Source organism: Staurois parvus, unplaced genomic scaffold (genome assembly GCF_062004578.1).
Source record: "Staurois parvus isolate SC_StPar_1 unplaced genomic scaffold, SC_StPar_1.0 ptg000394l, whole genome shotgun sequence".
Taxonomy (NCBI): Eukaryota; Metazoa; Chordata; class Amphibia; order Anura; family Ranidae; genus Staurois; species Staurois parvus.
This window is the reverse complement of record NW_028318190.1, coordinates 7,373,606-7,399,951: the sequence shown is the minus strand read 5'-3', so window position 1 is coordinate 7,399,951 and position 26,346 is coordinate 7,373,606. Positions and strand designations below refer to the sequence as shown.

Here is a 26,346-nt window from a genome sequence, read left to right as displayed (position 1 = left end):
TGCTGAGCTTTCATCTCTCTAGGGGGGGTGTAACGGCTTCAGATCTCTGGGCTCAGCTGAATTAAAGATGATCTGACGGGGAAGTGCCCTCTTCACTGAGAAAAGGCCTTTTACTGATTACACTGTTTTAACACAATGTGTCAATTAGGGAGAGTCTGATCAGTCACAGAATTCTCTCCTAAATTCACGTATCATACTACAAACAGTGTAATCAATGAAAAAACTTGTCAATGAAGAGGGCACGTCCCCGTCAGACCATCTTTAAAGTGCTTCTAAAGGCTCTAGGTTTTTTTTACATTCTATGCATCAAGGTAAAAAAATGCTTCTCTGTGCAGCTTCCCCCCCAGCCCCGCCTCCCCTCCCCCCCACAATACTCACCTAAGCTTCCTCTCGATCCAGCAATGGAGTCTCAGCTATCCCAGGACTCCCTCTTCTCATTTGTTGAGACAGAAGCAGGAGCCATTGGCTCCCACTGCTGTCAATCACAGCCAGTGAGTCAATGAGAAGAGAGAGGGGCGGGGCCAAGCTGTGTGTGAATGGATACAAGGAGCAGCAGGTGCCCTTATAGCAAGCTGCTTGCTGTTGGGGCACCCAACAGGAGGGAGGGGCCAGGAACACTGGCGGGGGACCTGAGAAGAGAAGGATCTGGGTTGCTCTGTGCAAAACCACTGCACACAGCAGGTAAGTATAGACATCTTTGAGATTTAAAAAAAAAAAAATAAGCCTTCAGAATCACTTTAATGGAGATCCAAATCTGGTAACCCCCAGAGTGCTGAAAGTTCATCAACAGGAAGAGGACAGGGCAGCCCTGCACTAAAGATTTCTACAGAATCTAGTAGCCTGCACATTGTGGGACATTACAGTGAAAGTCTTCCTAAACTCAGAACCCTGAATTCATTATAACTGGTCTCCCACAGTACACAGAACATGGAAATGCAATTACTTAAGTAAATCTAGACTGCTAAACACATTTTCTCATCAGCATGTAGAGCAGTCTTGTGACTTCTATCAGTGTCTAGCAGAGCACTGGCTAAAGCTTGTAGGAGGAGTTTTCATTCTCCCCTGATTGTCCTATGAGGCTGCAGGACCCATGACCCTCTGGATAGCACTGATTGGCCCTGTACTGATCACATGCACTTTCCCATGAAAATAAAAAACTCTAGCAATACACACCATAGTGAGCATGTGCAAAGCGATTAATAGAGCTCTATACTATCAGAAGGATTGGGGACAGTAGAAGAAGGGGAGGATCAGAGAAGACAGGATCAAACAACCTTTTTACACAATGCGGAGGATTAACTCCTTAGGTTCAACAGTGAGTATAACAAGCATGCTTAACTGTGTGCACAGACTGATTTTACTGTTGTGGGTTTAATAACACTAAGTAATGCAACTAAAGCTGGGGACAAAAAAAAAAGAAAAAAAAAGTGTTTTTTGCTAAACGTCATGTACAGTGGTGGGTGGAAGGTCGGTAGCATACAGGTGAAAAATGACAATAATAGACAAGGAGTGCAGAAGTTGAGAGCGAGGGAGTGATAGTTTTATAAAAAAGCACGAATGTTAAAAAGGTAAGTGACACACTGTACAAAAGGCAAAAAAGGCAATGAATTACACATATCATTCAAACAAGTAATGCATTCATTCTTTCTGTCCTAGTAGCATAAACTAGAACAAATAGTCCAAATACGTAAAACAGAATAATTATCCAGTACTGTATTGCGAGTTCAAATAAGGGACCCCAAATTCTGAACCCTCTGTGTTGTAGCACCAAATGCTGAACCCTTTTTGTAGTAGCTCATACTGCCAGGGTTCTGCTGGTGTACTCTGGGAATGGTACAACTTGTCCAATGAACAAGCTAGGTTGCGATTAAGGGGAGCTCTTAATCTTGCACTTGATGGAAGTCACCATAAGGGAAATGACATAATTGTACATAAATAGCAAGATCATATCTATCACTTTTATTCAGTTTCTTTATCCTTTTGCAATGTTGCCATCTACTGGCTAAAATGTATAGCACCAATAAAAGAATAAAATGTACAAAAAAGGTACAGTATAGGACATAAAAGAGCAGATCCAATTTAAAATTCTGAACCAAATAAATATACACATTGTGAAAGCAGCATTTTTCAGCAATATAAGTTGATGAGAACAATGTACTGGTGAACTGAAAACCTCTGCCACGAAATATAAAGGTTGTCTATGAATAAATAAATAAAATAAATGACCATTAACTGCATATTTTTTCAAAAAGCTATGTACATCTAGGTAGTGGCAAACTGTATTCCAATTACTGTGACATTATTATAGAAGTGTCACTAAACATCAATGGCAGACAACTGCAGGGGCATCACTCTTGTAACACAAAACTCATTTTTTTCATGTTGCCGCATAGCCCTTTAGCTGCCCCCTTGGATCTGTAGCTCAGCAAAGGACGTTTTGTCAAGGCATCTTTTATCTGTGGGCAGGGATAGGTTTGTTCATAGTGAGCCAAATATCTGGGGAAAACAGAAATATAATTCTGGAATGTGTCCTTTGCAGCAGATTTTGCTGCACTGACAACTTTGACTGACAACAGTGGGTTTGTTGTTCTGGACAGGTAAACAGGAAAGGAATAAACATTTTTCCCTGTTGAGAATTGTGGAGTGTTAGTGACTTTCTGAATAATCTAGATTCAGGGGAGTAGCATCCTTTGTCCACTATGAAGCACCCAATGAGTGGTCATACTAAGAGTCTAACAATTCTGGAATGACTTCGTTGCATATTTTGTGCAGCTGATAGGTTTGACATCAGAGGGCTGGGTATTCTGGACAGGTATAGGGCTGTAAATTATTTAGAAAATAAACAGAGTGCTACAATTCGCATTGTTTGCCTCAAAGTGTGTGTATGTAGTCAGGGGCGGACTGACAACTCATGGGGCCCCCAGGCAATAGGGGATCATGGGGCCCCTGTGTCCTTGCCCAAACTCAAAAAAGCCTATGGAAAAAAAAAAAAAAAAAAAAAAAAAAAAAAAAAAAAAAAAGTGTACCAGCAGCATCTCATGGGGCCACCTACTGACCCCGGGCCCTCAGGAAGTGCCCGACTTTCCAAATGGTCAGTCTGCCCCTGTATGTAGTGGATTCAGGGGAGCACCATTCTTTGGCCATGTTGAAGCATCTAATAATTGGTCATACCAGTGGCATAAGAATAGCTGGGGCTGGGGTGGAATATGACACCATTAGGGGCATTGCTGAGGCTATTTACACAAAGAAAATTTGTGTGCGAATGAAGAAAAGACAAATTCAGTACTCATTCAGTTGCTTTGGACACTAACCCAGTAATCCATGTGACCCTTTCCAATAATAAAAGACTGATGTAAGTAGGAAACATCAGAATCTTCACTACTCACAGCTTCCCATTGTAGGCTGTTCAGTTACCCCTGGTTAACATATCTGCATTCCTGTGGACTGCGTTTTGCGTGGACACGAGAGCCCATTCATTTGAATGGACTCTCGTGCCCTGGGACACGCAGGGAACAAGTCCCTGCACTTCTTCTGAAAACGCAGCCCGCACGGGAACCTCGGTTCCCAGTACGGTTCCGATTTCCAGTGCGGGCTGCGTGCCATTAGAATTAATGACACCCGCCTATGGGTCCGCATTCTTCTGTGTAGATGGTGCGGCTGCACGGATTTTTCTGTGGGTCCAGAGTGGCACCACCTGCACATATGTGAACCTAGCCTAAGAATTCACTTAGCTGTTGTAGGGTCACCATACAATGTAGAACCTGACCGTACAATCAATTTTACATTTACCAAAATAATGTAACTTCAGCACCTACCTAATCTGTCCAATCAATTTGTATCCAATGAGACAAGCCCTTGCAATACATAGTTGCTGGTAGATTTAAAGGAGATTGGACAATCACATCCTAACATGAGTGGTGAGCTTTAGTGATGTAGATTTATTGCTCTCTGAGCTTTCAGTCATCCTGGCCAGCACTGAAATAAACCCTTTATGCCTAAACACGATCTTTCTGAAGCTGTAAAAAATCCCAGGAGTGTCTCTTCCTCCTGCTAAAAAGTGACAAGAAACGGTTTAGTTTTTTTTTTTTTTGTAGAACTAGTTTAAATAAATTTGTATTCTGGTTATAGAGTAATTGTGTGCTGCAGTGCTAGCAATGATGTCATACCAAACTATTGGGATGATCATTACTATTGCTACTACAACTTAGTTTATTTAACTTTATTACTAAGCCACCACTTTCAGCACTTGCTGTGGCAGTGGCCAGGTTGAAAGGACCTAAAATATACCCTAGTACTCTAGGCTTACATCGTCCTGGTACTCTAGACTTACATTATCCTGGTACATTAGACTTGTATCATCCTGGCACATTAGCCTGGCATCACCCTAGTACATTTAACTTGTTTTTGTTAGCATGGTTTCTTTGCACTCTACAACTTGCTAGGGGCAGCACTCCCACTCCTGACACTTTATGTTCTGACCCTCACAGCCCTACTCACTGTTGAAATGAGGAGGATAACAGAAGCCGATACAACTCTGTCTAATTTCATACTCCTGGTTTACCTGTATTAAAAGTTTATTTATTCTAGCTGCCTCTCCCCAGAACCTAGTACATTGGGCTTGTACCATCCCGGAACATTAGACTTGTACCATCCCGGAACATTAGACTTGTACCACTCTGGTACATAGGACTTGTATCGCCCTAGTACTTTAGACTTACACTACCCTGGTACATTAGACTTGTATCATCCTGGTACATACAGTGGGGCAAAAAAGTATTTAGTCAATTGTGCAAGTTCTCCCACTTAAAAAGATGAGAGAGGCCTGTAATTGGCATCATAGGTAGACCTCAACTATGAGAGACAAAATGAGAAAAAAAATCCAGACAATCAAATTGGCTGATTTGGAAAGAATTTATTTGCAAATTATGGTGGAAAATAAGTATTTGGTCAATATCAAAAGTTCATCTCAATACTTTGTTATATATCCTTTGTTGGCGATGACAGAGGTCAAACATTTCCTGTAAGTCTTCACAAGGTTGGCACACACTGTTACTGGTATGTTGGCCCATTCCTCCATGCAGATCTCCTCTAGAGCAGTGATGTTTTGGGGCTGTCGCTGGGCAACACGGACTTTCAACTCCCTCCAAAGGTTTTCTATGGGGTTGAGATCTGGAGACTGGCTAGGCCACTCCAGGACCTTGAAATGCTTCTTACGAAGCCACTCCTTCGTTGCCCGGGCGGTATGTTTGGGATCATTGTCATGTTGGAAGACCCAGCCACGTTTCATCTTCAATGACCTTGCTGATGGAAGGAGGTTTGCACTCAAAATCTCATGATACATGGCCCCATTCATTCTGTCCTGTACAAGGATCAGTCGTCCTGGTCCCTTTGCGGAGAAACAGCCTCAAAGCATGATGTTGCAGGACAGAGGAGCCTCTTAAAGAAGAAGGTACAGGTCTGTGAGAGCCAGAAATCTTGCTTGTTTGTAGGTGGCCAAATACTTATTTTCCTCCATAATTTGCAAATCAATTCTTTCCAAATCAGCCAATGTGATTGTCTGGATTTTCTTTCTCATTTTGTCTCTCATAGTTGAGGTCTACCTATGATGCCAATTACAGGCCTCTGTCATCTTTTTAAGTGGGAGAACTTGCACAATTGCACAATTTTTTGCCCCACTGTAAGCCTGGCATCGCCCTAGTACATTTGACTTGCTTTACTAGCATGATGTCCTTGCACTCTACAACTTGCTAGGGGCAGCACTCCCACTCCTGATGTTTTAGGTTTTGACCCTTACCACCCTACTTACTGTTGAGACTAGGAGGGAAAAAAAAAAAAAGCCATTACACCTCCTTTTTCTCCTAATTTCCTACTCCTGGTTTACTTGTACTGAAAATGTATTCTATCTGCCTCTCCCCAGAACCTAGTACATTGGGCTTATATTATCCTACATTAGAATTAGCACATTAGAATTGTATCACCCTGGTACATTAGACTTGTACTATCCCAGTACGTTAGACTTGTATCATCCTGGTACGTTAGACTTGCATCATCCCGGTACATTACACTTGTATTGCCCTAGTAGTATATTAGACTTTTATTACCATGGAACATTAAACTTGTATCATCTTGGTACATAAGCCTTTCTTTGCTAGCATGGTGTCCTTGCACTCTAAAACTTGCTAAGGGGCAGCACTCCCACTCCTGACATTTTTTTTTCTCCTAATTGAAATTTTTGCTAAGCATGTCATGAAAGAGCACAACTGGATTAATGAACAAAGAAAACAGATAGTTTGTGCTTGTACTTAATTGAGCATAAGAAGCTGAATATTTGAAGAGGAACCATGGTCTCCATAATTTATTATATTTTCCTTTGCATTCGGCTACAATTGCTACGGTTTCCTTCATCTCACTGAGATGTGATCTACTGAGCGTAACCAGTCTGGAATTGTGAACACATATGTGGTCTTCCAAAATCTAGGTATAATAGCTTTTGCAGCAGTCAGTAAATGTCTCACTAGAGATTTCTTATATTTACTAAGCAAGTAATTGGAAATATGTAATAAACAACATTCTGGTGTAAGGTTTAATTTGGTTTCCGTGATTTGTGTAATCAGATCACAGACTGCTTTCCGGAAAGTTTCCAGCAATGGACAATCCCAACATATGTGCAATAAAGTGCCCTTGTCACGACTGTACCTCCACCAAAGATCAGAGGTGGCGGGGAACCATGCGTGCAATCTGGCTGGAGTAGCAAACTAATTAAACGTGTATATGAAGTTACTTGGAAGCTAGTGCCAATAGAGCATTTATGAGCCAGAATGCATGCATTGAGCCATTGTACATCAGTAAACGTCATTTTAAGTGCCGATACCCACACCTTGTGAGAGCCCATATCTGCTTCTGATATGAAGGACTGTAGCCAGTTATATATCAGTGATGTTTTTTTTTGGTTTCTACACCCTTAAAGCATATGTTCTCAAAAGATGTTATAGGTCTAGTGAAATGTCTACGTCTACCAGGGGAAGAGACATAACTGTGTTAAGTTAAGTTGTAGATCATGCCACGCGGAAAAGTGTGCTGTAGGCATCTCCTCTTGCAGTTGCTTATAGGATTTTAACTTGCCCCTGGTAATGAATGGAAAACCAGTAATGGGGTAAGGGCTTTCCTTCGCGGTAGTTTTGCATCTGTGAGTTCTGGTATAAAGTCTGGGTTTCGAGGTGGGGTTAGTGGTCCCAGAGAGGATTGAGATTTTTGTTTCTTGGACATAGTATGGAATATAGATAAGGTTACCCCAATTAAAGGGTATGTTTTGAGGGATATAAGACAGACTTCCCAGGGGATTCATGGCGCAAAACATAAGGAAGTCTGAAAGGAACGGCTTTCTAACAGCACCCAGTCCGTATTGTGAGCATTACAATTCCATTCGATTATTCTTGCCAGATGTGTGGAATGGTAGCAATGTAGGAAGTTAGGCAAGTTAATGCCACCAGCAGTTTTTGGTTTACTAAGGATTTGGAGGCTTATGCAGGGTCTTTTAGCCGACCAGATAAAAGAGCGTACCATGGTGGTCAGCTGGTCAAAACACATTTTAACTCCTGACATTTTATGTTTTGACCCTCACCGCCCTACTCACTGTTGAGACAAGGAGGATAAAATAAGCTGTTACATCACCTTTTCCCCTAATTTCCTGCTCCTGGTGTACCTGTACTGAAAGCTTATTTATTCCCTCCCCGGATCTTTAGCCTCGATGTACTTCACCTATTGTTATTCCTGTTGCACCTGTTTTCTTCAACAACCCTTCTAGTACCATTGTAGCAAGGTCCCAGCCCTGGACGCTGCACTGAGCGCACATGGGTTGCCAGGAATTTGAACCTCAACATTTTCTTCTGCATGAAGTTTGTTAATAGTACTCTTTTTCTTGGCAATGAATATTTCCTACTGAGGGCCCCTCCCTATCTAAGTGGGAAGTAATTTCGTTATTGCTCTTACTAAAAATATTAGTAAGGTACGGATGTTGTGAATCTTGGCATGAAGATAATTTTGTTTTCAGAGTAAAACGGTTACAATGCGACGATTGGTGGCACACACACAAATGTTATCCTGGTAAAATGATCCAAGACATGTAACTGAACACATCTCTGACAATGGAAGTAGTCATGGGGATGAACATCAAACGGTTTCTGCATTTATGTATGTGATCAGTGAAGGGTACATCGCATCATGCATTATTAGTGTGAGTGACAGATGGAGATGATCAGCCAGAAAAGAAATGCACTGGAGAAACAACTTAAATCTTGAGTTCACAGGTAATTAGAGGTTAGTCAGTCACTATGGAAACTTGGACATTTTTGTGCCAGGCAGCTTGAAACCAATATCTAACAGCATCCTAGTGATGTGATAAAGGAATGCCCAGTCTTGCATGGGATTAAATAATGCAGTACTTCTACACAGTTCAACATTAACCCCACAGTCTTTACAAGGAAGACTGCCATATAATCTGAATGGTGCTTATTTGTAGATGTAAGTCTATTAAAGCGGTTGTAAAGGCTCAAGTTTTTTTTTGCCTTTATACATTCTAAAAAACATTGTGTGCAGCAGGCCCCGCCCCCCAATACTTACCTGAGCCCCATCGTGATCCAGCAATGTGCATGAGAGCCTCAGATGTCCTAAGTCTCTCCCTCCTCAATGGCTGACACAGCAGCGGGAGCCATTGGCTGTCAATCACAGCCAAGGAGGAGAAAGGGGGGGGGGCAGGGACGAGCCGCATCTGTGTGTGAATGGAACACAAGCTGCCTGCTATGGGAGCACCTGGCAGGAGGGAGGGGCCAGGAGGGCTGCTCTATGCAATACAACTGCACAGAGCAGGTACTGCAAGTATGACATGTTTGTTGTTAAAAAAAAAAAAAAAAAAATCTGAAATCACTTTATTTCATAAATAAAATTATGAATTATGATCAAAGAAAATGTTCCTTGCTTCCCTATAGCAAAATTATAAGACATTTTAAAAACAATAAGTCTACATTTTAGAGCCTAAATGCAGCCAAAATCACAAACAGAAGAATCAACACAAGGGACATAACATACAATATGATGTGTCCATTAGAGTGTCTTTCAAAATGAACATCACAACACATTACACTGTGCTTTATGTATTTCATGCGTTTAGTAACACAGAAAAAAAAATTGTATTTTACTATAATGCACAGATGTGAAGGGTCCCTTATGTCCATCTAGGGATTTACCAGTGCGTTGCAGTATCGTAAAGCACAGTAATGCACCAGAGTGCCATGTGTTGCAGTGCCATTCATTTTGATTGGCAATCCAACATACCACAAGGCAATTGAATTGTAGCATGCCACAAAGCACAGATGTGAAGTGTGTTGCATTAAAAAAATGTTATATGTCCACATTGCAGAGCTTAGGCGGTCAATTCAGGATGAATAATTGCTTAACGCAAACCACGTTAAAAGAATTTGATTCACTGCATTGTAATGCAATTGTATAAAGTTCCCTTTAAGTTCTTTCAGACTGTTGATAAAAGTTCAGATATCCCTAAAGAGAGAGTTTAGTTTTTGCAATCTGGTCTCACCTGTCAGGAGACAGGAGCAGTAAAGCGAAGGGGAAGGCAGAGTCAGCATAATGAGACATGAATATGGCTGCCTCCATGTACATATATCACAAATAATAAACAGAATCAAGGTTCTCGAAAGATTACTGTAAATTATTAGATGTATTAATATTAAGCTGATTACATTCATACTGTATATACTGCATGTACTTATGTTAAGAAGAAAAAAAAAATGCACATATGGGTAGCCAAACTTTGACAATTCTAAAGATGTCAAATTCACAGGTGAACTATAACCCTTAAATAATACACAACTGCACACACATACAGATGCTCCACTCTGCATAACTCCTGCCCTTCATTAAAGGCTCATCTTTGATTTCCACAGGGACAGTCACCTTTTTCTGCCATGAAAGCTACAAAGAGACCTCCTTACCCCACAGTGCAGCAGCATGCAATATCCACAAGCTGTTATCACACCATTTCCTAATGAGCCGTGACAGCTTCTCTTCTGATGCTATCAGCATGAATTGTGTTAATGAAGCATTTGAGTCTGCTTTGGACCCCTCCTTACAAAAGATTTAGTTATGTCAAGTAGAACTATATTTGACTGGAGATTTAAAGCCACACACATTAGCTATCTGGGATAACATCTGAGCCAGATATGAGTGAGAACTCTTTAGGTAATAAGTGCACTAATTAAAAAGGTAATAGGCTCAATTCTCTAAGCTATGATGCATGTTCCATTTGCTCTGAAAACATTTTTTTTTTTAGCCAAACATATATAAATAACAAAACAACCATTATGGAATATAAATTGAGCCAGTAATCTTTTCTGCACATTAATGCCCAATAATTCCGCCCTTCTGCCTTTATAAACACAGAGTGGTTGCCATTTGGACATGTTTCCTTCCAATCCCATGTCCAATCTCTGGCAAACTCATGTAGGCTCCACCTCCGCAACAGCTCCAAAATGCGTACGTTCCTAACCCCAGACACTACTAAACAACTCATTCACTCCCTTATTATCTCACATCTGGACTACTGCAACTCCCTTCTTACCGGCCTACCTCATCACAGACTATCCCCGCTTCAGTCTATCCTGAACTCAGCGGCCAGACTCATCCACCTTACCAACCGCTCCGTATCCACCACCCCCCTCTGTCATTCCCTCCATTGGCTCCCCATCGCCCAACGCATTAAATTCAAACTACTAACATTGACAAAGCCATTCATAATACTGCCCTAAACTACCTCACCAACCTGATACCCAAATGCCACCCTACCCGTAATCTTCGCTCCTCACAAGACCTCCTACTTTCTAGCTCCCTGGTCTCCTCCTACCACACCCGACTGCAGGACTTCCCCCATCCTCTGCAACTCACTACCCCAATCCATCAGACTGTCACCTACCCTCCTCACCTTTAGGCGCACCCTGAAAACCCATCTCTTAAGGGAAGCCTACCCCACCCTCCCCTAACAGCCGATCTCCTCTACTCCTCCTACCGCTCCATCCCCCACAGCCACTTCCTCTTGTACCACTATCCCCTCCCTCCTAGATTGTAAGCTCGAAACAGCAGGGCCCTTCAAACCCCTCTTGTATTGTATTGTTACTGTATTGTCTCATGTACTGTCCCCCACTATATTGTACAGCGCTGAGCAAACGGTTTGGCGCTGTATAAATACTGTAATAATAATGTTTTCCATTAACCAGAAAAAAAAAAAAACCCACACAGAGTTCTCCCTTATTTTTACTCACCATCAAACCTTTGGCTCAAATAATTAGACTTAACCAAGTCACCTCTGGGATTAAAGTAGCAGGATGGCCACAAACTAATCAAGTTCACAGTTGAAGTACTAAGTTCAAAGCTGATGTACTGCTATTAGTAATGAAGCTACGAATATCCATCCCTAACCTTTTCCAAACACTCAAAAAATTCGGAAACATCTTGGGTCGCCAAGTAAATAGAGCAAAAGGCCCACAACATTTCACTCACCCTAAAGAGGTACAAGACCAACTCCAGTCCAATTTTGATTTCACCTGAACTATCTCCCTCTCTTCCATGCCAATTACCCATCTTTAGGCAAGTACAGGACCTACTGATCACTTGGAACCAACTCAGTATTTCATGGTTCAGGAGAGTTGGTCCTGCCAATATGATGCGGTTACCAACATTTCTATATTATGCCCAGGTTCTCCCAGAAGCTGCTCCTACTACACAAATTTCCAAATCTATTTGGAGCTTAGTCTGACCAAGGGGGTCTTGGTCTCCCCCAACATGGCCAAGTACTACCAGGCAACACAGTCATCACAATTTGTACTTTTGCATACTAAATAAGATGTCCTCTTTGGGTCTCACTAGAAGCATACTGCTCCCCAACTGGTGTAAACATCTGTTATTGTCGACTCCTATTCATTGAAGTCCAATAAATAATTCAGTATTGACCCACTTGTTAAATACTGGATACATTCAAACAAGCAGCTAAAATTAATGCCCCATGCACACCTCTTATTTCTGCGTTGTATTATGGAATAACAAATCATGTAGCCTTTTCCTGGTGGAGATTGTCTAACCTTACTTCAGTTCTACTGACTCAAGGTAAACCAAAGATATTTGACAAACTGCATGAGGAATCTCACACTCGCCCATGCAAATTTTTAGATAAGAATTTTGTTTTCCCAATATTTAAAATCAGGACAATTCCAAACTTACAACCTCTTTTGAACAGAAGTGCAATTGACCTGCAATTGCCAGGTATAGTCTGATATGTTCATGTACAGCTCTTAGCACCCATATCGGACCTAACCACTAGTAACTGTGCTTATGCCAGTATATTGCAGCTTGCTGCCAATAAAACTTTTGCCACCTGTGATTTACAGTCAATATTGTATTATTTAACATAATAAATCATCAAAACCTTTTTTTAAAACTGTATGACCAAGATAGAGAACACAATAAACTTTGACCGGTTGCAAGGTTGACTGGTTCCCAACTCATTACATTTTTTACTTTGTAACCAACATCTTGTATGCTTCACGTCTGTAACTAAAGCGGAGCGTACTTCACGTCTGTTTTTATATTGTATAGTGAAATATTTTCAGTGAAAATGTATAAAAAACAGATAGTTAAACCCTGCTTGAGATCCATCAGTGTGGCAACACTGAGTTACCCCCTTGATATCCGGAGTATCATTGGCTCAGAAAATATAATGACACATATCTACATGGGGAAGCAGTGAAGCAATAGATCACATGCAACAACATCTATAACAAAATTAACCACTTGAGCTCTGGAAGGTTTTACTCCCTGACCAGGGAATTTTTTGCTATTCAGCACTGTGTTACTTTAACTGGTAATTGCGTGCTCATGCAACACTGTACCCAAATTAACTTCATATCATTTTTCATACAAATAGAGCTCTCTTTTGGTGGTATTTGATCACCACTGGGTTTTTTATTTTATTAACAAAAAAAGACTGAAAATTTTGGAGAAAACAATTATAATTTTCTACTGTTATAAAACATATCCAATAAAAATCAAAACATCTAATTTATTCATAAAATTAGGCCAAACTGTATTCTGCTACATGCTTTGGTAAAAAAATCCCAATAAGTGTATATTATCTGAAAGTTGATCAATCCTGATGGCCTCTCATTTCTTGAAGTCCTTAAAATGCCAGGACAATACAAATATTCCCCAAATCACCCCTTTTTTTGTAAAGTAGACAGTCTGAAGTATTTAGTGAGAGGCATTGTGAGTTTTTTGAACTTGTAATTTTTGTCACATATTTTTGGAAAATAAAGAAATGAAAAAAAATTTTTTTCCACAATTTTGTTTTTAAACGCACTGCCACCAGTGCAGTACAGCATCATCATATGACTGGTGTGGCAGCGATTAGGGACACCGACTTGTTACAGTATGTTAAAAAAAGGTAATTAAATATTTTTTTATTAAATTTTTAATCTTTTTTTCCCCTTGACGTTTTGGTTTTTTTTTTGTTTTTTGTTTTTTTAACATGCTGTCATCAGAGTGGCTCAGTGTCACCACTGTGACACTGTACTAGTGTGTGTGTGTGTGAGAGATATCAGGGATTTTTTTTCTTTTACACTTATTGCTTATAAGTGTATGAACAATAGTTTTACTGGGTTAACCATTTATGAACAGCTTGCTTTTGGTTGTGATCTGTGATTGGTTACAGCTAATCACATGGTATGGGTAGCCAGATACCATGTGATTGCTGTGGGCCAATCACAGATCACAACCAAAAGCAAGCTGTTCATAAGTGGAAAGCCCCTACACTTACCCCCCACTTCTTCCCCAGCAAATGCAGTGTCAGTAGGTCAGTGTCACTTGATAAATGTATACACACAAAACCGCAGTGTTTGCAGAATCAGGCCTGATCTCTGTTAGCACTTGCCGGAAAATTTTGATGACTCTCATATGCAACAGAGTGCCAGTACTAGTGTCACGATACTTTTTGGTGAATTGGCGAGCACTAGTGGCCTAGTACATCCTGGTCTTTCACATACCAGCATTACAGTATCACTTGGTGACGTGGCAAGTCCCATAAGTGCAGAATTCGCACACAGGCCCATAGAGCCCCTAGTATCCTTCTGGATGTGCTTGCTAATCCCGACTGGCAGCCCACAAATTCTGCAGCACACGTACTTCCCCCATCCACTGCCCAACCTGAAATTCAGGTGGAAACAGCAAATTTAACTACTCCGCTTGATTTTTTGGAGCTGTTTTTCACGGAATATCTGTATGCTTTGATTGTGGATCATCACCGCCAACCCAAATTCAAACCTTGCCAGACCATTCGCATGGAAACCCATTACAGTTTTCGAATTTACATTTTTTTGGGGCCTAACCCTCAACATGGGCATTACTAAAAAAAAAAAAAAAAATGAATTGCATTGGTAGACAGACCCGATTCATCATATGCCCATGTTCTCTGCTGCCATGGCCAGGCATAGATATGAGAGACATGTTTTATGCATTTCAACGACAATACACTGTCATCCTTGGGGTGACCCTGAATTTGACCGACTCCACAAAATTCAGCCCCTCATAAATCACCTTAACCAAAAATTTGCAGATGTCTATACTCCCCAGCAAAAAACTCTACGTTGATGAGTCCCTCATTAAATTTTTCTAGCTGCATTGCATTCAAACAATTTGTCCCCAGCAAGAGTGCCAGATATGGGGTCAAGATGTATAAGACCTGTGAGAGGGCAACAGGCTATACATAGAATTTTCGGATTTACGATGGAAAAGATATGTGGAGCCCCTCGGATGCCCAGACTACATGGGGAGTAGTGGCAAGATAGTTTGGGACTTGAGGTCATCCATTTTCCATATGGGGTACCACTTATACGTGGACAATTTTTATTGAAGCGTACCACTATACAGGGGCGGACTGACCATTTGGAAACTTGGGCACTGCCCGAGGGCCTGGGGTTAGTGGGGGGCCCATGAGATGCCCCTGGTACCTTTTTCATAGGCTTTTTTGAGTTTGGGCAAGGACACAGGGGCCCCATGATCCCCTATTGCCTGGGGGCCCCATGAGTTGTCAGTCTGCCCCTGCCACTATATAGACATTTGTACAATCTTGGAACTGGCGCATGTGGCACCGTGCGACCGAATGTGTGCCCACCATTAGAAGAGGGTGGATGCAGTGCAGTATATTCTAATAGTGGGCATAGAACACACTTTTTCTGGCACAGATTTCTTCTCTTTCTTCCCCAGTCCACAGGCTGCATACGAAAAAAAAAAAAAAAAAAAAAAAGAACATAGCGCATACAGTCAGGTCCATAAATATTGGGACATCGACACAATTCTAACATTTTTGGCTCTATACAAATCAGGTGAACGGTGTAGGAATTACAACAGTTAGCATATGTGCCTCCCACTTGTTAAGGGACCAAAAGTAATGGGACAATTGGCTTCTCAGCTGTTCCATGGCCAGGTGTGTGTTATTCCCTCATTATCCCAATTACAATGAGCAGATAAAAGGTCCAGAGTTCATTTCAAGTGTGCTATTTGCATTTGGAATCTGTTGCTGTCAACTCTCAAGATGAAATCCAAAGAGTTGTCACTATCGGTGAAGCAAGCCATCATTAGGCTGAAAAAACAAAACAAACCCATCAGAAAGATAGCAGAAACATTAGGCGTGGCCAAAACAACTGTTTGGAACATTCTTAAAAAGAAGGAACACACCGGTGAGCTCAGCAACACCAAAAGACCCAGAAGACTACGGAAAACAGCTGTGGTGGATGACCGAAGAATTCTTTCCCTGCTGAAGAAAACACCCTTCACAACAGTTGGCCAGATCAAGAACACTCTCGAGGAGGTAGGTGTATGTGTGTCAAAGTCAACAATCAAGAGAAGACTTCACCAGAGTGAATACAGAGGGTTCACTACAAGATGTAAACCTCAAAAACAGGAAGGCCAGATTAGAATTTGCCAAACGACATCTAAAAAAGCCTTCACAGCTCTGGAACAACATCCTATGGACAGATGACACCAAGATCAACTTGTACCAGAGTGATGGGAAGAGAAGAGTATGGAGAAGGAAAGGAACTGCTCATGATCCTAAGCATACCACCTCATCAGTGAAGCATGGTGGTGCCAATGGAACTGGTTCTCTTGTATTTATTGATGATGTGACTGCAAACAAAAGCAGCAGGATGAATTCTGAAGTGTTTCGGGCAATATTATCTGCTTATATTCAGCCAAATGCTTCAGAACTCATTGGACGCCGCTTCACAGTGCAGATGGACAGTGACCCAAAGCATACTGCAAAACCAACCAAAGAGTTTTTGAAGGGAAAGAAGTGGAATGTTATGCAATGGCCAAGTCAATCACCTGACCTGAATCCGATTGAGCATGCATTTCACTTGCTGAAGACAAAACTGAAAAGAAAATGCCCCAAGAACAAGCAGGAACTGAAGACAGTTGCAGTAGAGGCCTGGCAGAGCATCACCAGGGATGAAACCCAGCGTCTGGTGATGTCTATGCGTTCCAGACTTCAGGCTGTAATTGACTGCAAAGGATTTGCAATCAAGTATTAAAAAGTGAAAGTTTAATTTATGATTATTATTCTGTCCCATTACTTTTGGTCCCTTAACAAGTGGGAGGCACATAGGCAAACTGTTGTAATTCCTACACCGTTCACCTGATTTGGATGTAAATACCCTCAAATTAAAGCTGACAGTCTGCAGTTAAAGCACATCTTGTTCGTTTCATTTCAAATCTATTGTGGTGGTGTATAGAGCCAAAAATGTTAGAATTGTGTCGATGTCCCAATATTTATGGACCTGACTGTATACCCAACAAGGATCAGCGACATACTGGTACATCCCTGGATTTTGAATGGTTATACCAGGATGATGCCTACAGCTGCAGGCATCATCCTGGTATCATTTTTTTCAGCAGGCGATCGACTTTCATATAAAAGCAATCCTAGAGGCTAATTAGCTGCAGGATTGCTTTTACAAGCAATGGGAGATGATGCCGCCCCCCCCCCGCGCTGCCTTCCACGGCCTTCTCGGGCAGTCCAGTGCCATCAGGGGAACCTGAGAATGCAGCCGGTGTTTCTGCCAGCTGACCATAGAGCCGAATAGAGACCAAAATGGTGCCAATCATCTCTATAGTCTAAGAAAACGGAAGCAACGAGCATTTCATCACTTCAGTTTCACAGGATATAAACAGCGCCATTTGTAAATTGGGAAAGCTTCTGATCACATCAATCTTTGTTTGATTAGATAGTGTAAGGGCGGAGGAGATATCTAGAGTCTGATAGAGCCCAGATTTCTCAAAAAAGAATATATAACAATGCCCATTGAGGTTATAGGGGATATTTGCATTCCCTGTGATAGCATTAATAGTGATCAAAAAACAAAAAACAAAAAAAAAAGAAAGGGACAGTGTAAAAATAATTCTAAAAAATCAAAATAGCTTTAAAAAAGAAAAAAAAAAAACCCTCGCCCTCATGTGTGTGCGCGCGAGTGTTGACCCTGTGACGGTATGTAAACATCGGTTGCACCATGCATGTGGGGTATCGCCGTGAACGTCAGATTAAGGGCAGTAATTCTAACACTAGACCTCCTCTGTAAATCTAAAATGGTAGCTTGTAAAGGCTTTTAAAACGTTGCCTATGGATATTAAAAAACGTATGCAGTTTGTCATCATTACACGGGGCATGCGCAGTTTTAAATCATGCCATTCAAGACAGGTTGTTTACATTGTTATCATGTGATTGCTATGACCAATCCTAGCGATCACACATTTACCCAGTTACCGATAACCGTAATCCACCAGATACAGCGGGCATAGGAGGGGCAGGCACAATGACATACATATATGTGATTGTGCCTGCATGTGCCACCCCGTCACAGTATAATTACTATGGCAGGTCATCAAGAGGTTAAACAAGGCAAGGACTGGTTCTAAAGTGAATGATATAGGTAGTCATTCCACATTAGAGTAAACAAAGGCTCCAATGGCTGACCTCTCCTTCTGAAAACTTGAGTTGCTTGGCTATCATATTGATCCAGTAGCTTTAATACTGGACTTACTGCACTTGAACAAAGAACCAGAATAATGACCTCAGACACTTCAGATTTGCATGCTTGCTCAAGTTAAGTGACTTTAAAAGTAGGGTCAGAAAAAAAAAAAAACAGTTAAAGAAAAGTGAATAATACTCTTGGAAAGGGGTACTTGAGGTCCTGTAAGCTATACTGCTATACTAGAGCTGCTTGTAAACACTGGGTTACACAGAGTACTTAAAAACGCAGAAAGAAACCTTGGGCTACGACAAAACTCATAAGAGCCCTTGTGTTATGCCATGTGCTGTATAGCATCTTCAGCATGCTTCCTGATCGAAGCAATGGCTAGTACCCTGGAAGGTGCTTGTTACCATTTCGGGATCATAGTAAGAAAGCATGGGACAGTATGGGCCTACATCAGGGGCGGACTGACAACTCATGGGGCCCCCAGGCAATAGGGGGATCATGGGGCCCGTGTCCTTGCCCAAACTCAAAAAAGCCTATGAAAAAGGTACCAGGGGCATCTCATGGGGCCCCCTACTGACCCCGGGCCCTCGGGCAGTGCCCGAGTTTCCAAATGGTCAGTCCGCCCCTTGCCTACATCAAACTACTATGGATTTGCTCATATAATTTAACTATGTCCTATATGTGTTTCTTATTATACAGTATTACAACTCCGTGTCACCATCTCCTCCCTCCAGCATCAAAGACCACCGCGAGGTGCCAACAAAGTGCAGCATATTAAAAACTTTAATGGTACAAAAAGTAGCAACTCACATGCTGTAGTGTGTAAAGCGCATAGATAAAAGTGTAAGCCGATGTCAGGACCCTCATGCCTGGAGAGCTGTAGACTTACACTTTTATCTGTCAGCTTTGCTTACTACAGCATGTGAGTTGATGCCTCCTGGTGTTCTTTGATTTTATTTGAAAGATCTCTCCTGTCTTGTGGTGGAGCAGCCTTCTGCAAGTGTCAGCATGTATAGACTTTTTAGATGGACTTTAACCACTTGACAACCAGGCTATAGCCAAATGATGGCTACAGTGCAGTCGTCTAGTTCTGGGAGGTCGCCACGTGAAGCCCTTCAGAGCAGCACCTCCCACGTGCCCCCTGGGGTGCGCACTGGGTGAGCTCTGCGATTGCTGTGTCCTTTGGAGATGGTAAAAGGGCGCTGTGATTAGCCCTTTACCATGTGATCAGCTGTGTCCAATGACACAGCTGATCACAATGTAAATTCATTTGCTGGTTACCAGCTGCACTTTCCTTACACTGTCACAGCGTGAGGAAAGAAGAGCTGGTAATCAGCAAATGTATTTAAAAATAAGAGGCAGTCCAGTGCAGCCCCAACAGTGTCCATCAGTGCAGTCCCAACAGCATCCATCAGGGCCGCCAGCCAGTAATCATCAGGGCCGCCAGCCAGTAATCATCAGGGCCGCCAGCCAGTAATCATCAGGGCCGCCAGCCAGTAATCATCAGGGCCGCCAGCCAGTAATCATCAGGGCCGCCAGCCAGTAATCATCAGGGCCGCCAGCCAGTAATCATCAGGGCCGCCAGCCAGTGCCACCCATCAGTGCCACCCATCAGTGCCACCCATCAGTGCCACCCATCAGTGCAGCCTCATCAGAACACATCAGTGAAGCAGAAAAAAATTACCCATTTGCAAAATGTTATAACAGAAGCTAAGAAAAAAAATATTTTTTCAAAACTTTTGATCTTTTTTTGTTTAGCAAAAAAAACAACAAAAAAAAAACAGTGCTGATTAAATACCACAAAAAAAAAGCTCTATGTCTCAAAAAAATGATAAAAATGTCATTATGGGTACAGTGTTGCAGTCAAAGTGTGACAGCACTGAAAGTTGAAAATTGGCCTGGACAGGAAGGGGGTGAAAGTGCCCGGTAGGCAAGTGGTTACATTAATCAAGTATCTTTGCATTGGATAGTCCCTGGGGCATGTTGCTCCTTTAGCGGTTGGGGTTGAACCAGGGGTGGACTGACAACTCATGTGGTCCCCAGGCAATAGGGGATCATGGGGCCCCTGTGTCATCGCCCAAACTCAAAAAAGCCTATGAAAAAAAGGTACCAGGGACATCTCATGGGACCCCTACTGAACCCGGGCCCTTGGGCAGTGCCGAGTTTCCAAATGGTCAGTCCGCCCCTGGGCTGAACTATGCTCTCCTGGCTTGATCTATATACTGTATGTGTTTTTCTATGTCCCTGCCTCCAGCATGCCCACCTCACTTCCCAATATCAATGCCAGCAGTGAGAAGGCTCCTCCAATACACACAGTTATCCTTCATAACTCCTAAGAGAAGAGAACGTTCGGTTTCTTGTCAAGCCCAGAAATCTTTTTCAGCTTTACACCCTTCATCAGCATACTCTCCTCTCCCTTTGGGCTCTCCTGTACAAAAGAACACCTCCGGTTTCCTGGCAGCAGTCGTGGGGGCTCCCCACACACAAGGACCTTTACACCATCGTGGTCCATGCACCACCTCTCTGCTCTCCTCCCCTTGCAATTCTCCCATACACCACTCTTATTGTTACCCTGGGCCTTGTCTTGTGTACACAGACTCTGCAGTAATGCCAGAGATCTCCGGGTTTCTTTCATTCAGCCTGCAGGCTCTAAAAGGTAGTAAATGGAGAGAATGGAGAGGATGAGAGGATGGAGGAATCCCCCCCAGCTATTGTAATTCGGACAGCCACAGTGCCTGCATCTGTCTGAATGCCAGAACCATCTGATTGGATGCCTTTACTGTTCGTCTGTCAGTTTTCCACCCAGCTCCTTCGTTTTTCAATTCAACCTAAGGCCCAGCCCTGAGGACAATTGCATTCATTTCTCACATCCCAGTCCCAAGCGCATGTATATTAACCCCTTAGTGCCATGTCTCAAGCATATGCGATAACCCCTCAGTGCCCAGTCCTCAGTGCAGGTACTGCATGCTTATTCTTTAATGCCCAGTCCCCAGTACATGTGTGCTAATCCCTCAGCACCCAGTCCCCGGCCATTCCGAGCCAACTCCTCACCGCCCAGTCCCCGGCCATTCCGAGCCAACCCCTCACCGCCCAGTCCCCGGCCATTCCGAGCCAACCCCTCACCGCCCAGTCCCCGGCCATTCCGAGCCAACCCCTCAGCGCCCAGTCCCCGGCCATTCCGAGCCAACCCCTCAGCGCCCAGTCCCCGGCCATTCCGAACCAACCCCTCAGCGCCCAGTCCCCGGCCATTCCGAGCCAACCCCTCAGCGCCCAGTCCCCAGCCATTCCGAGCCAACCCCTCAGCGCCCAGTCCCCAGCTATTCCGAGCCAAACCCTCAGCGTCCAGTCCCCAGCTATATTGAGCCAACCCCTCAGGGCCCAGTCCCCAGCTGTTCTGAGCCAACCCCTCAGGGCCCAGTCCCCAGCTGTTCTGAGCCAACCCCTCAGGGCCCAGTCCCCAGCTGTTCTGAGCCAACCCCTCAGGGCCCAGTCCCCAGCTGTTCTGAGCCAACCCCTCAGGGCCCAGTCCCCAGCTGTTCTGAGCCAACCCCTCAGGGCCCAGTCCCCAGCTGTTCTGAGCCAACCCCTCAGGGCCCAGTCCCCAGCTGTTCTGAGCCAACCCCTCAGGGCCCAGTCCCCAGCTGTTCTGAGCCAACCCCTCAGGGCCCAGTCCCCAGCTGTTCTGAGCCAACCCCTCAGGGCCCAGTCCCCAGCTGTTCTGAGCCAACCCCTCAGGGCCCAGTCCCCAGCTGTTCTGAGCCAACCCCTCAGGGCCCAGTCCCCAGCTGTTCTGAGCCAACCCCTCAGGGCCCAGTCCCCAGCTGTTCTGAGCCAACCCCTCAGGGCCCAGTCCCCAGCTGTTCTGAGCCAACCCCTCAGGGCCCAGTCCCCAGCTGTTCTGAGCCAACCCCTCAGGGCCCAGTCCCCAGCTGTTCTGAGCCAACCCCTCAGGGCCCAGTCCCCAGCTGTTCTGAGCCAACCCCTCAGGGCCCAGTCCCCAGCTGTTCTGAGCCAACCCCTCAGGGCCCAGTCCCCAGCTGTTCTGAGCCAACCCCTCAGGGCCCAGTCCCCAGCTGTTCTGCGCCAACCCCTCAGGGCCCAGTCCCCAGCTGTTCTGAGCCAACCCCTCAGGGCCCAGTTCCCAGCTGTTCTGAGCCAACCCCTCAGTGCCCAGTCCCCAGCTATTCTGAGCCAACCCCTCAGTGCCCAGTCCCCAACTATTCTGAGTCAACCCCTCAGTGCCCAGTCCCCAACTATTCTGAGCCAACCCCTCAGTGCCCAGTCCCCAGCTATCCTGAGCTAACCCCTCAGTGCCCAGCCCCCAGCTATTCTGAGCTAACCCCTCAGTGCCCAGCCCCCAGCTATTTTGAAATAATATCTCAGTGCCGTCCCAGCTATTTTAAAATAACCCCTTAGTGCCCAGTCCTCAGCTCATAAGTGTTAGTCTTTTTGTGCATGTGTATTAGCCCCTCTGCACACAGTTGCCAAAACCCTTTTTTTCTATTTTTGGATAGCGTGGGGATAGATAAGTATTCCTGCTGGGTTGGTAAACCCATCCAGGTAAGGTTGCCACCTCATCCCTTTAAACCCGAACACACACATTATTACACAGGTTCTGAGGCTAATTTACTGCAGATAAGACACAGAGTTTAATTACCACCTTAATCAGCCACAGAACCTGTGTGTTCGGTTTTAAAGAGATGAGGTGGCAACCCTATATCCAGGGCCCCATTAGAGAGATTACCCTGCACAACCTGTCCTGCTGACATTTTTACCAGAGTGAAGGTAAGGGAAACAAGGAGAAAGACAAAAATTAAAATCTGATTGATGTTCTAGCCTTTCCCTAATTTTTTTTTTCTGTTGGTAGAGGGTTCTCATCACTTCCTGTCTGGTAAAAGGAGGACAGGAAGTGAAGGTGAATCACTCTAAGGGCTCATGTACACTGCAGCTGATAAACTGACGTTCAGGAGCTGTTCAGCATTTTTTTTCCATCAGCCCCTGAAATCTCCCTAATGTTTTCCTATGTGTCCATGTACCCTGTGTCATTTACAGGCAATTGAGTTTACAGTCATTTTTTTTAACTTGCATTCAGGAGTAGATTTTACCGGCATTTCAAATGCGTGTAAACGCGGTTAACCGCGTTTATAAGTGTTTGTGTTTAGAAGCGTTTAACTGTTCCATGTCCAGAGCCTTTTTTTTTCATCAGAAATGCACGCAAAGTGTTTTCCAGTTACTCAAATGGACCCAGTACACCAGCGCAGTCAGTTCCAGGTTTCGCGTGAAGGAAAAAAATGGTAGAACGTGCTGCATTATGCTCATGATGGGATCCATAGTGAATACAACCAGAAAAGACAGGTCATCTCAACACATACTGCTCTCTCTGCTTCTGCTCTCTCTAGTTCTCTCAAAATGTCTGAAATAGTTAATTTCGTACTATTTTTCAGTACATTTGGGAAGGTCTCCTGAGGTTATCTTTTAAAAACACGCATAAACATAAACGCGGTATGCAAAAATCAGCTAAACTCACATTTTTTAACTTACATTTTCCAGCAGTCACTTTCCATCATTCAGAAGAGTTTTCCAAACGCCCCGTGTACATCAGCCCTTACAGAGCCCTAGACAGTAATAAAAACCAGACAGAGATTCCTCTAATCTTCCCCCATTCTATCAAACACAAAAAGTTTGGGCTGAACATACAGTTCACTTCAGCACCCATGTGAGTTGAATCAGTTGCAAGCTCATGTGGGTTAACCCCTTAGTGTTCAGTCTCCAGTTCAAATGCACTGAGACTTCTGTGTCCAGTCTCCAGCATATCTGCCTTAACCCCTCAGTGCCCAATTCCCGATGCACAGGCATTAACCCCTCAGTGCCCAATTCCCGGTGCACAGGCATTAACCCCTCAGTGCCCAATTCCCGGTGCACAGGCATTAACCCCTCAGTGCCCAATTCCCGGTGCACAGGCATTAACCCCTCAGTGCCCAATTCCCGGTGCACAGGCATTAACCCCTCAGTGCCCAATTCCCAAAGCATGTGTATTGACCCCTCAGTGTTCACCACCCCAACATGTTTATTAACCCTTCAGTGTCCAGACGCCAATGCATTAACCCCTTAGCGCCAAGTCTGTTGTACTTGAGTATTAGCCTACATGTACACTGGAACTGACAGACGTTAACTCTACTGGCAGTAGAAAAATGCAAAACTAGGCAAAAACGCCTGTAAACATGATACCACATTTAGCCACGTTTAGCGCTTTGACGTTAATTTCATTGGCCAGAGTACTTTCCACTGAAATGAATAAACGTGCAAATGCTAAACACAGATGTCGTGTAGGTGTGTTTTTTTAGCCAAAACGTTCCTCTCCTGAACTCGACTCTTGTGCGTTCAGGAGAGGGGTGATTAGCTGCCTCTAAACTCTGCTGCTGCTAAACTCTGGTAAAAGCCCATGTGTACATGGACCTATAGGCATTTATTGAGTTGACTTCAGGGGCTTTGACAAAAAAAAAAAAAAAAAGTCAAATGCTCCTAAACTCACATTTAGGAGCAACAGTGTACATGAGGCCTAACCCCTTCAGTGACTACCCTCAGCACCCAGTTCCCTGCACATTTACCCCTTAGTGCCCAGTCTCTAGCCTACACATGTATAGTGGACTTTACACTGGTATTCCATATTGCATGTGTCAGATTTCTTGACCCCAGGCCCCCTTTTTATTCTATAATTACAGTATCATCTGAACAAAACAAACATTATTCCATAACACGAGCACACACACAAGATAAAAGTTAAACATTTTTCTTTTACAAAATCATAACAATCAATGACCTCCAAAAATCATCCCGTTCACAAATAGGTACACATTTACTAGTGTTAATAATTTGTTTGTTTTATATACTAAGGTGATATATCTAGCTTTAGAGACACTCATATTTTAACTGCAATGCTGTAACATACATAAATTTGTATAAAAGAGTAATATCTGGCCACTGCATGTTATGCTCCCCACACACGCAATGATCGAATTGTCCAATCTCCTTTAGATCTACAAACAAGTCAGTAGTGGTAGGACCTGCCTGATTGGAGGAATTAGGTAGGTCCTTGTTATTTAGTTTGGGTGTATCTAAAGTTGATTGTATGGTCAGATTGTAACGTGTATGGTGACCCACAGTCCTGATGTATACTTAGCACTTAGTTTGGAGGTATATAACATGTATAGTTTGTTAGTGTATTATACATAGAAGCCATGGCTAGTGATGAATACAGGAGGTGAACTATGCTGACATTGCAGACATGAACCTGTGTGAGTGCACATAGGGAAGGGGAAATTCCTAGTTTCCTGGGAAGCTGTGATCACACATGGAGACACTGAGCACAGACATGTTGTGTAACAAAGATCCCCAATAATCCACATGACACAATGTGCACCACCTCCTTTTCCTGACAGCCCACCTTACCTGGGTACCCACCACCACCTAGTGTGCTGAGATGCAGCAGCTGGAAGACACACACCCTGCCCCTTACTGACAATAGAGCATCCTTCGACCCTGCATCTCTCCTCTGGGCAGCAGAAAGGGAAGCTACCAAAACTACACAAGAGGGGGGACACGACACAATCATCCCCCTGAACACTCCGAACTTCTCCGCACCACCACAAGTGCAATGCCTCTGCCAATCTAATCTAACGTTCACACTGCCTAGCAGGTCTCTGAGTACGAACCCTGAACAAGACTGCGATCATATATCTTCTGCCCCCCCTCTGTCTCGTCTGCAGAGTGGTTGCACCCGGTCTGTCCTTTACTAAGCCAGCCTTGCAGTCTATTCGTGGATCGTTCAGTTGACGGGCTGTACCAAGCTGGCAGGGTGTGCATGTAATTAGACTGAGCCAGGGCTGAGGAAGGGGGTGTATCGGAATGGACAGGTGCTGTAGGTGTGTCCAGTGGGCGGTCCCACAGATGTCAATAGAGAACATGACAGGTGACCACCATGGATCTGGGGTCATGTAGACTGAGCGGTGTGGGTCACCTTATGATATTATTCCAGGATGTGTCCATTCATTTCTAGATACATTTTTTACTGAGTGCTGTGGAAAGTTTGACATAACATTTTTCATTTTTCTTTTTTTTTATATCTGCCATGGAATGATTGTTACTTTTGCTGAGATTATTTATTATATTTATTTCAGGTACTTATATAGCGCCATCAATTTGCGCAGCTTTACATATATATTGTAAATTTACATCAGTCCAGGGGTGGACTGACAAGTCA

At 43.6% G+C, this 26,346-nt stretch overlaps 1 protein-coding gene across 2 annotated transcripts in view; it reads right to left on the bottom strand.

Moving 5' to 3' along the window:
* The window catches only part of LOC149455447 (cAMP-dependent protein kinase inhibitor beta-like), a 37,051-nt gene extending 11,131 nt beyond the window's left edge, over positions 1-25,920 (bottom strand). The window contains exon 1 of one of the 2 annotated variants that reach the window (XM_089686297.1): positions 25,799-25,920. In XM_089686297.1, coding sequence (XP_089542423.1) covers positions 25,799-25,819 — 21 coding nt within the window. In that variant the 5' untranslated portion in view covers positions 25,820-25,920. Of the gene's footprint in view, positions 1-25,535; positions 25,688-25,798 lie in introns of those variants that run through there. The other variant, XM_089686298.1, reaches the window with a different exon arrangement.
* Between the last annotated feature and the right edge of the window lie 426 nt (positions 25,921-26,346).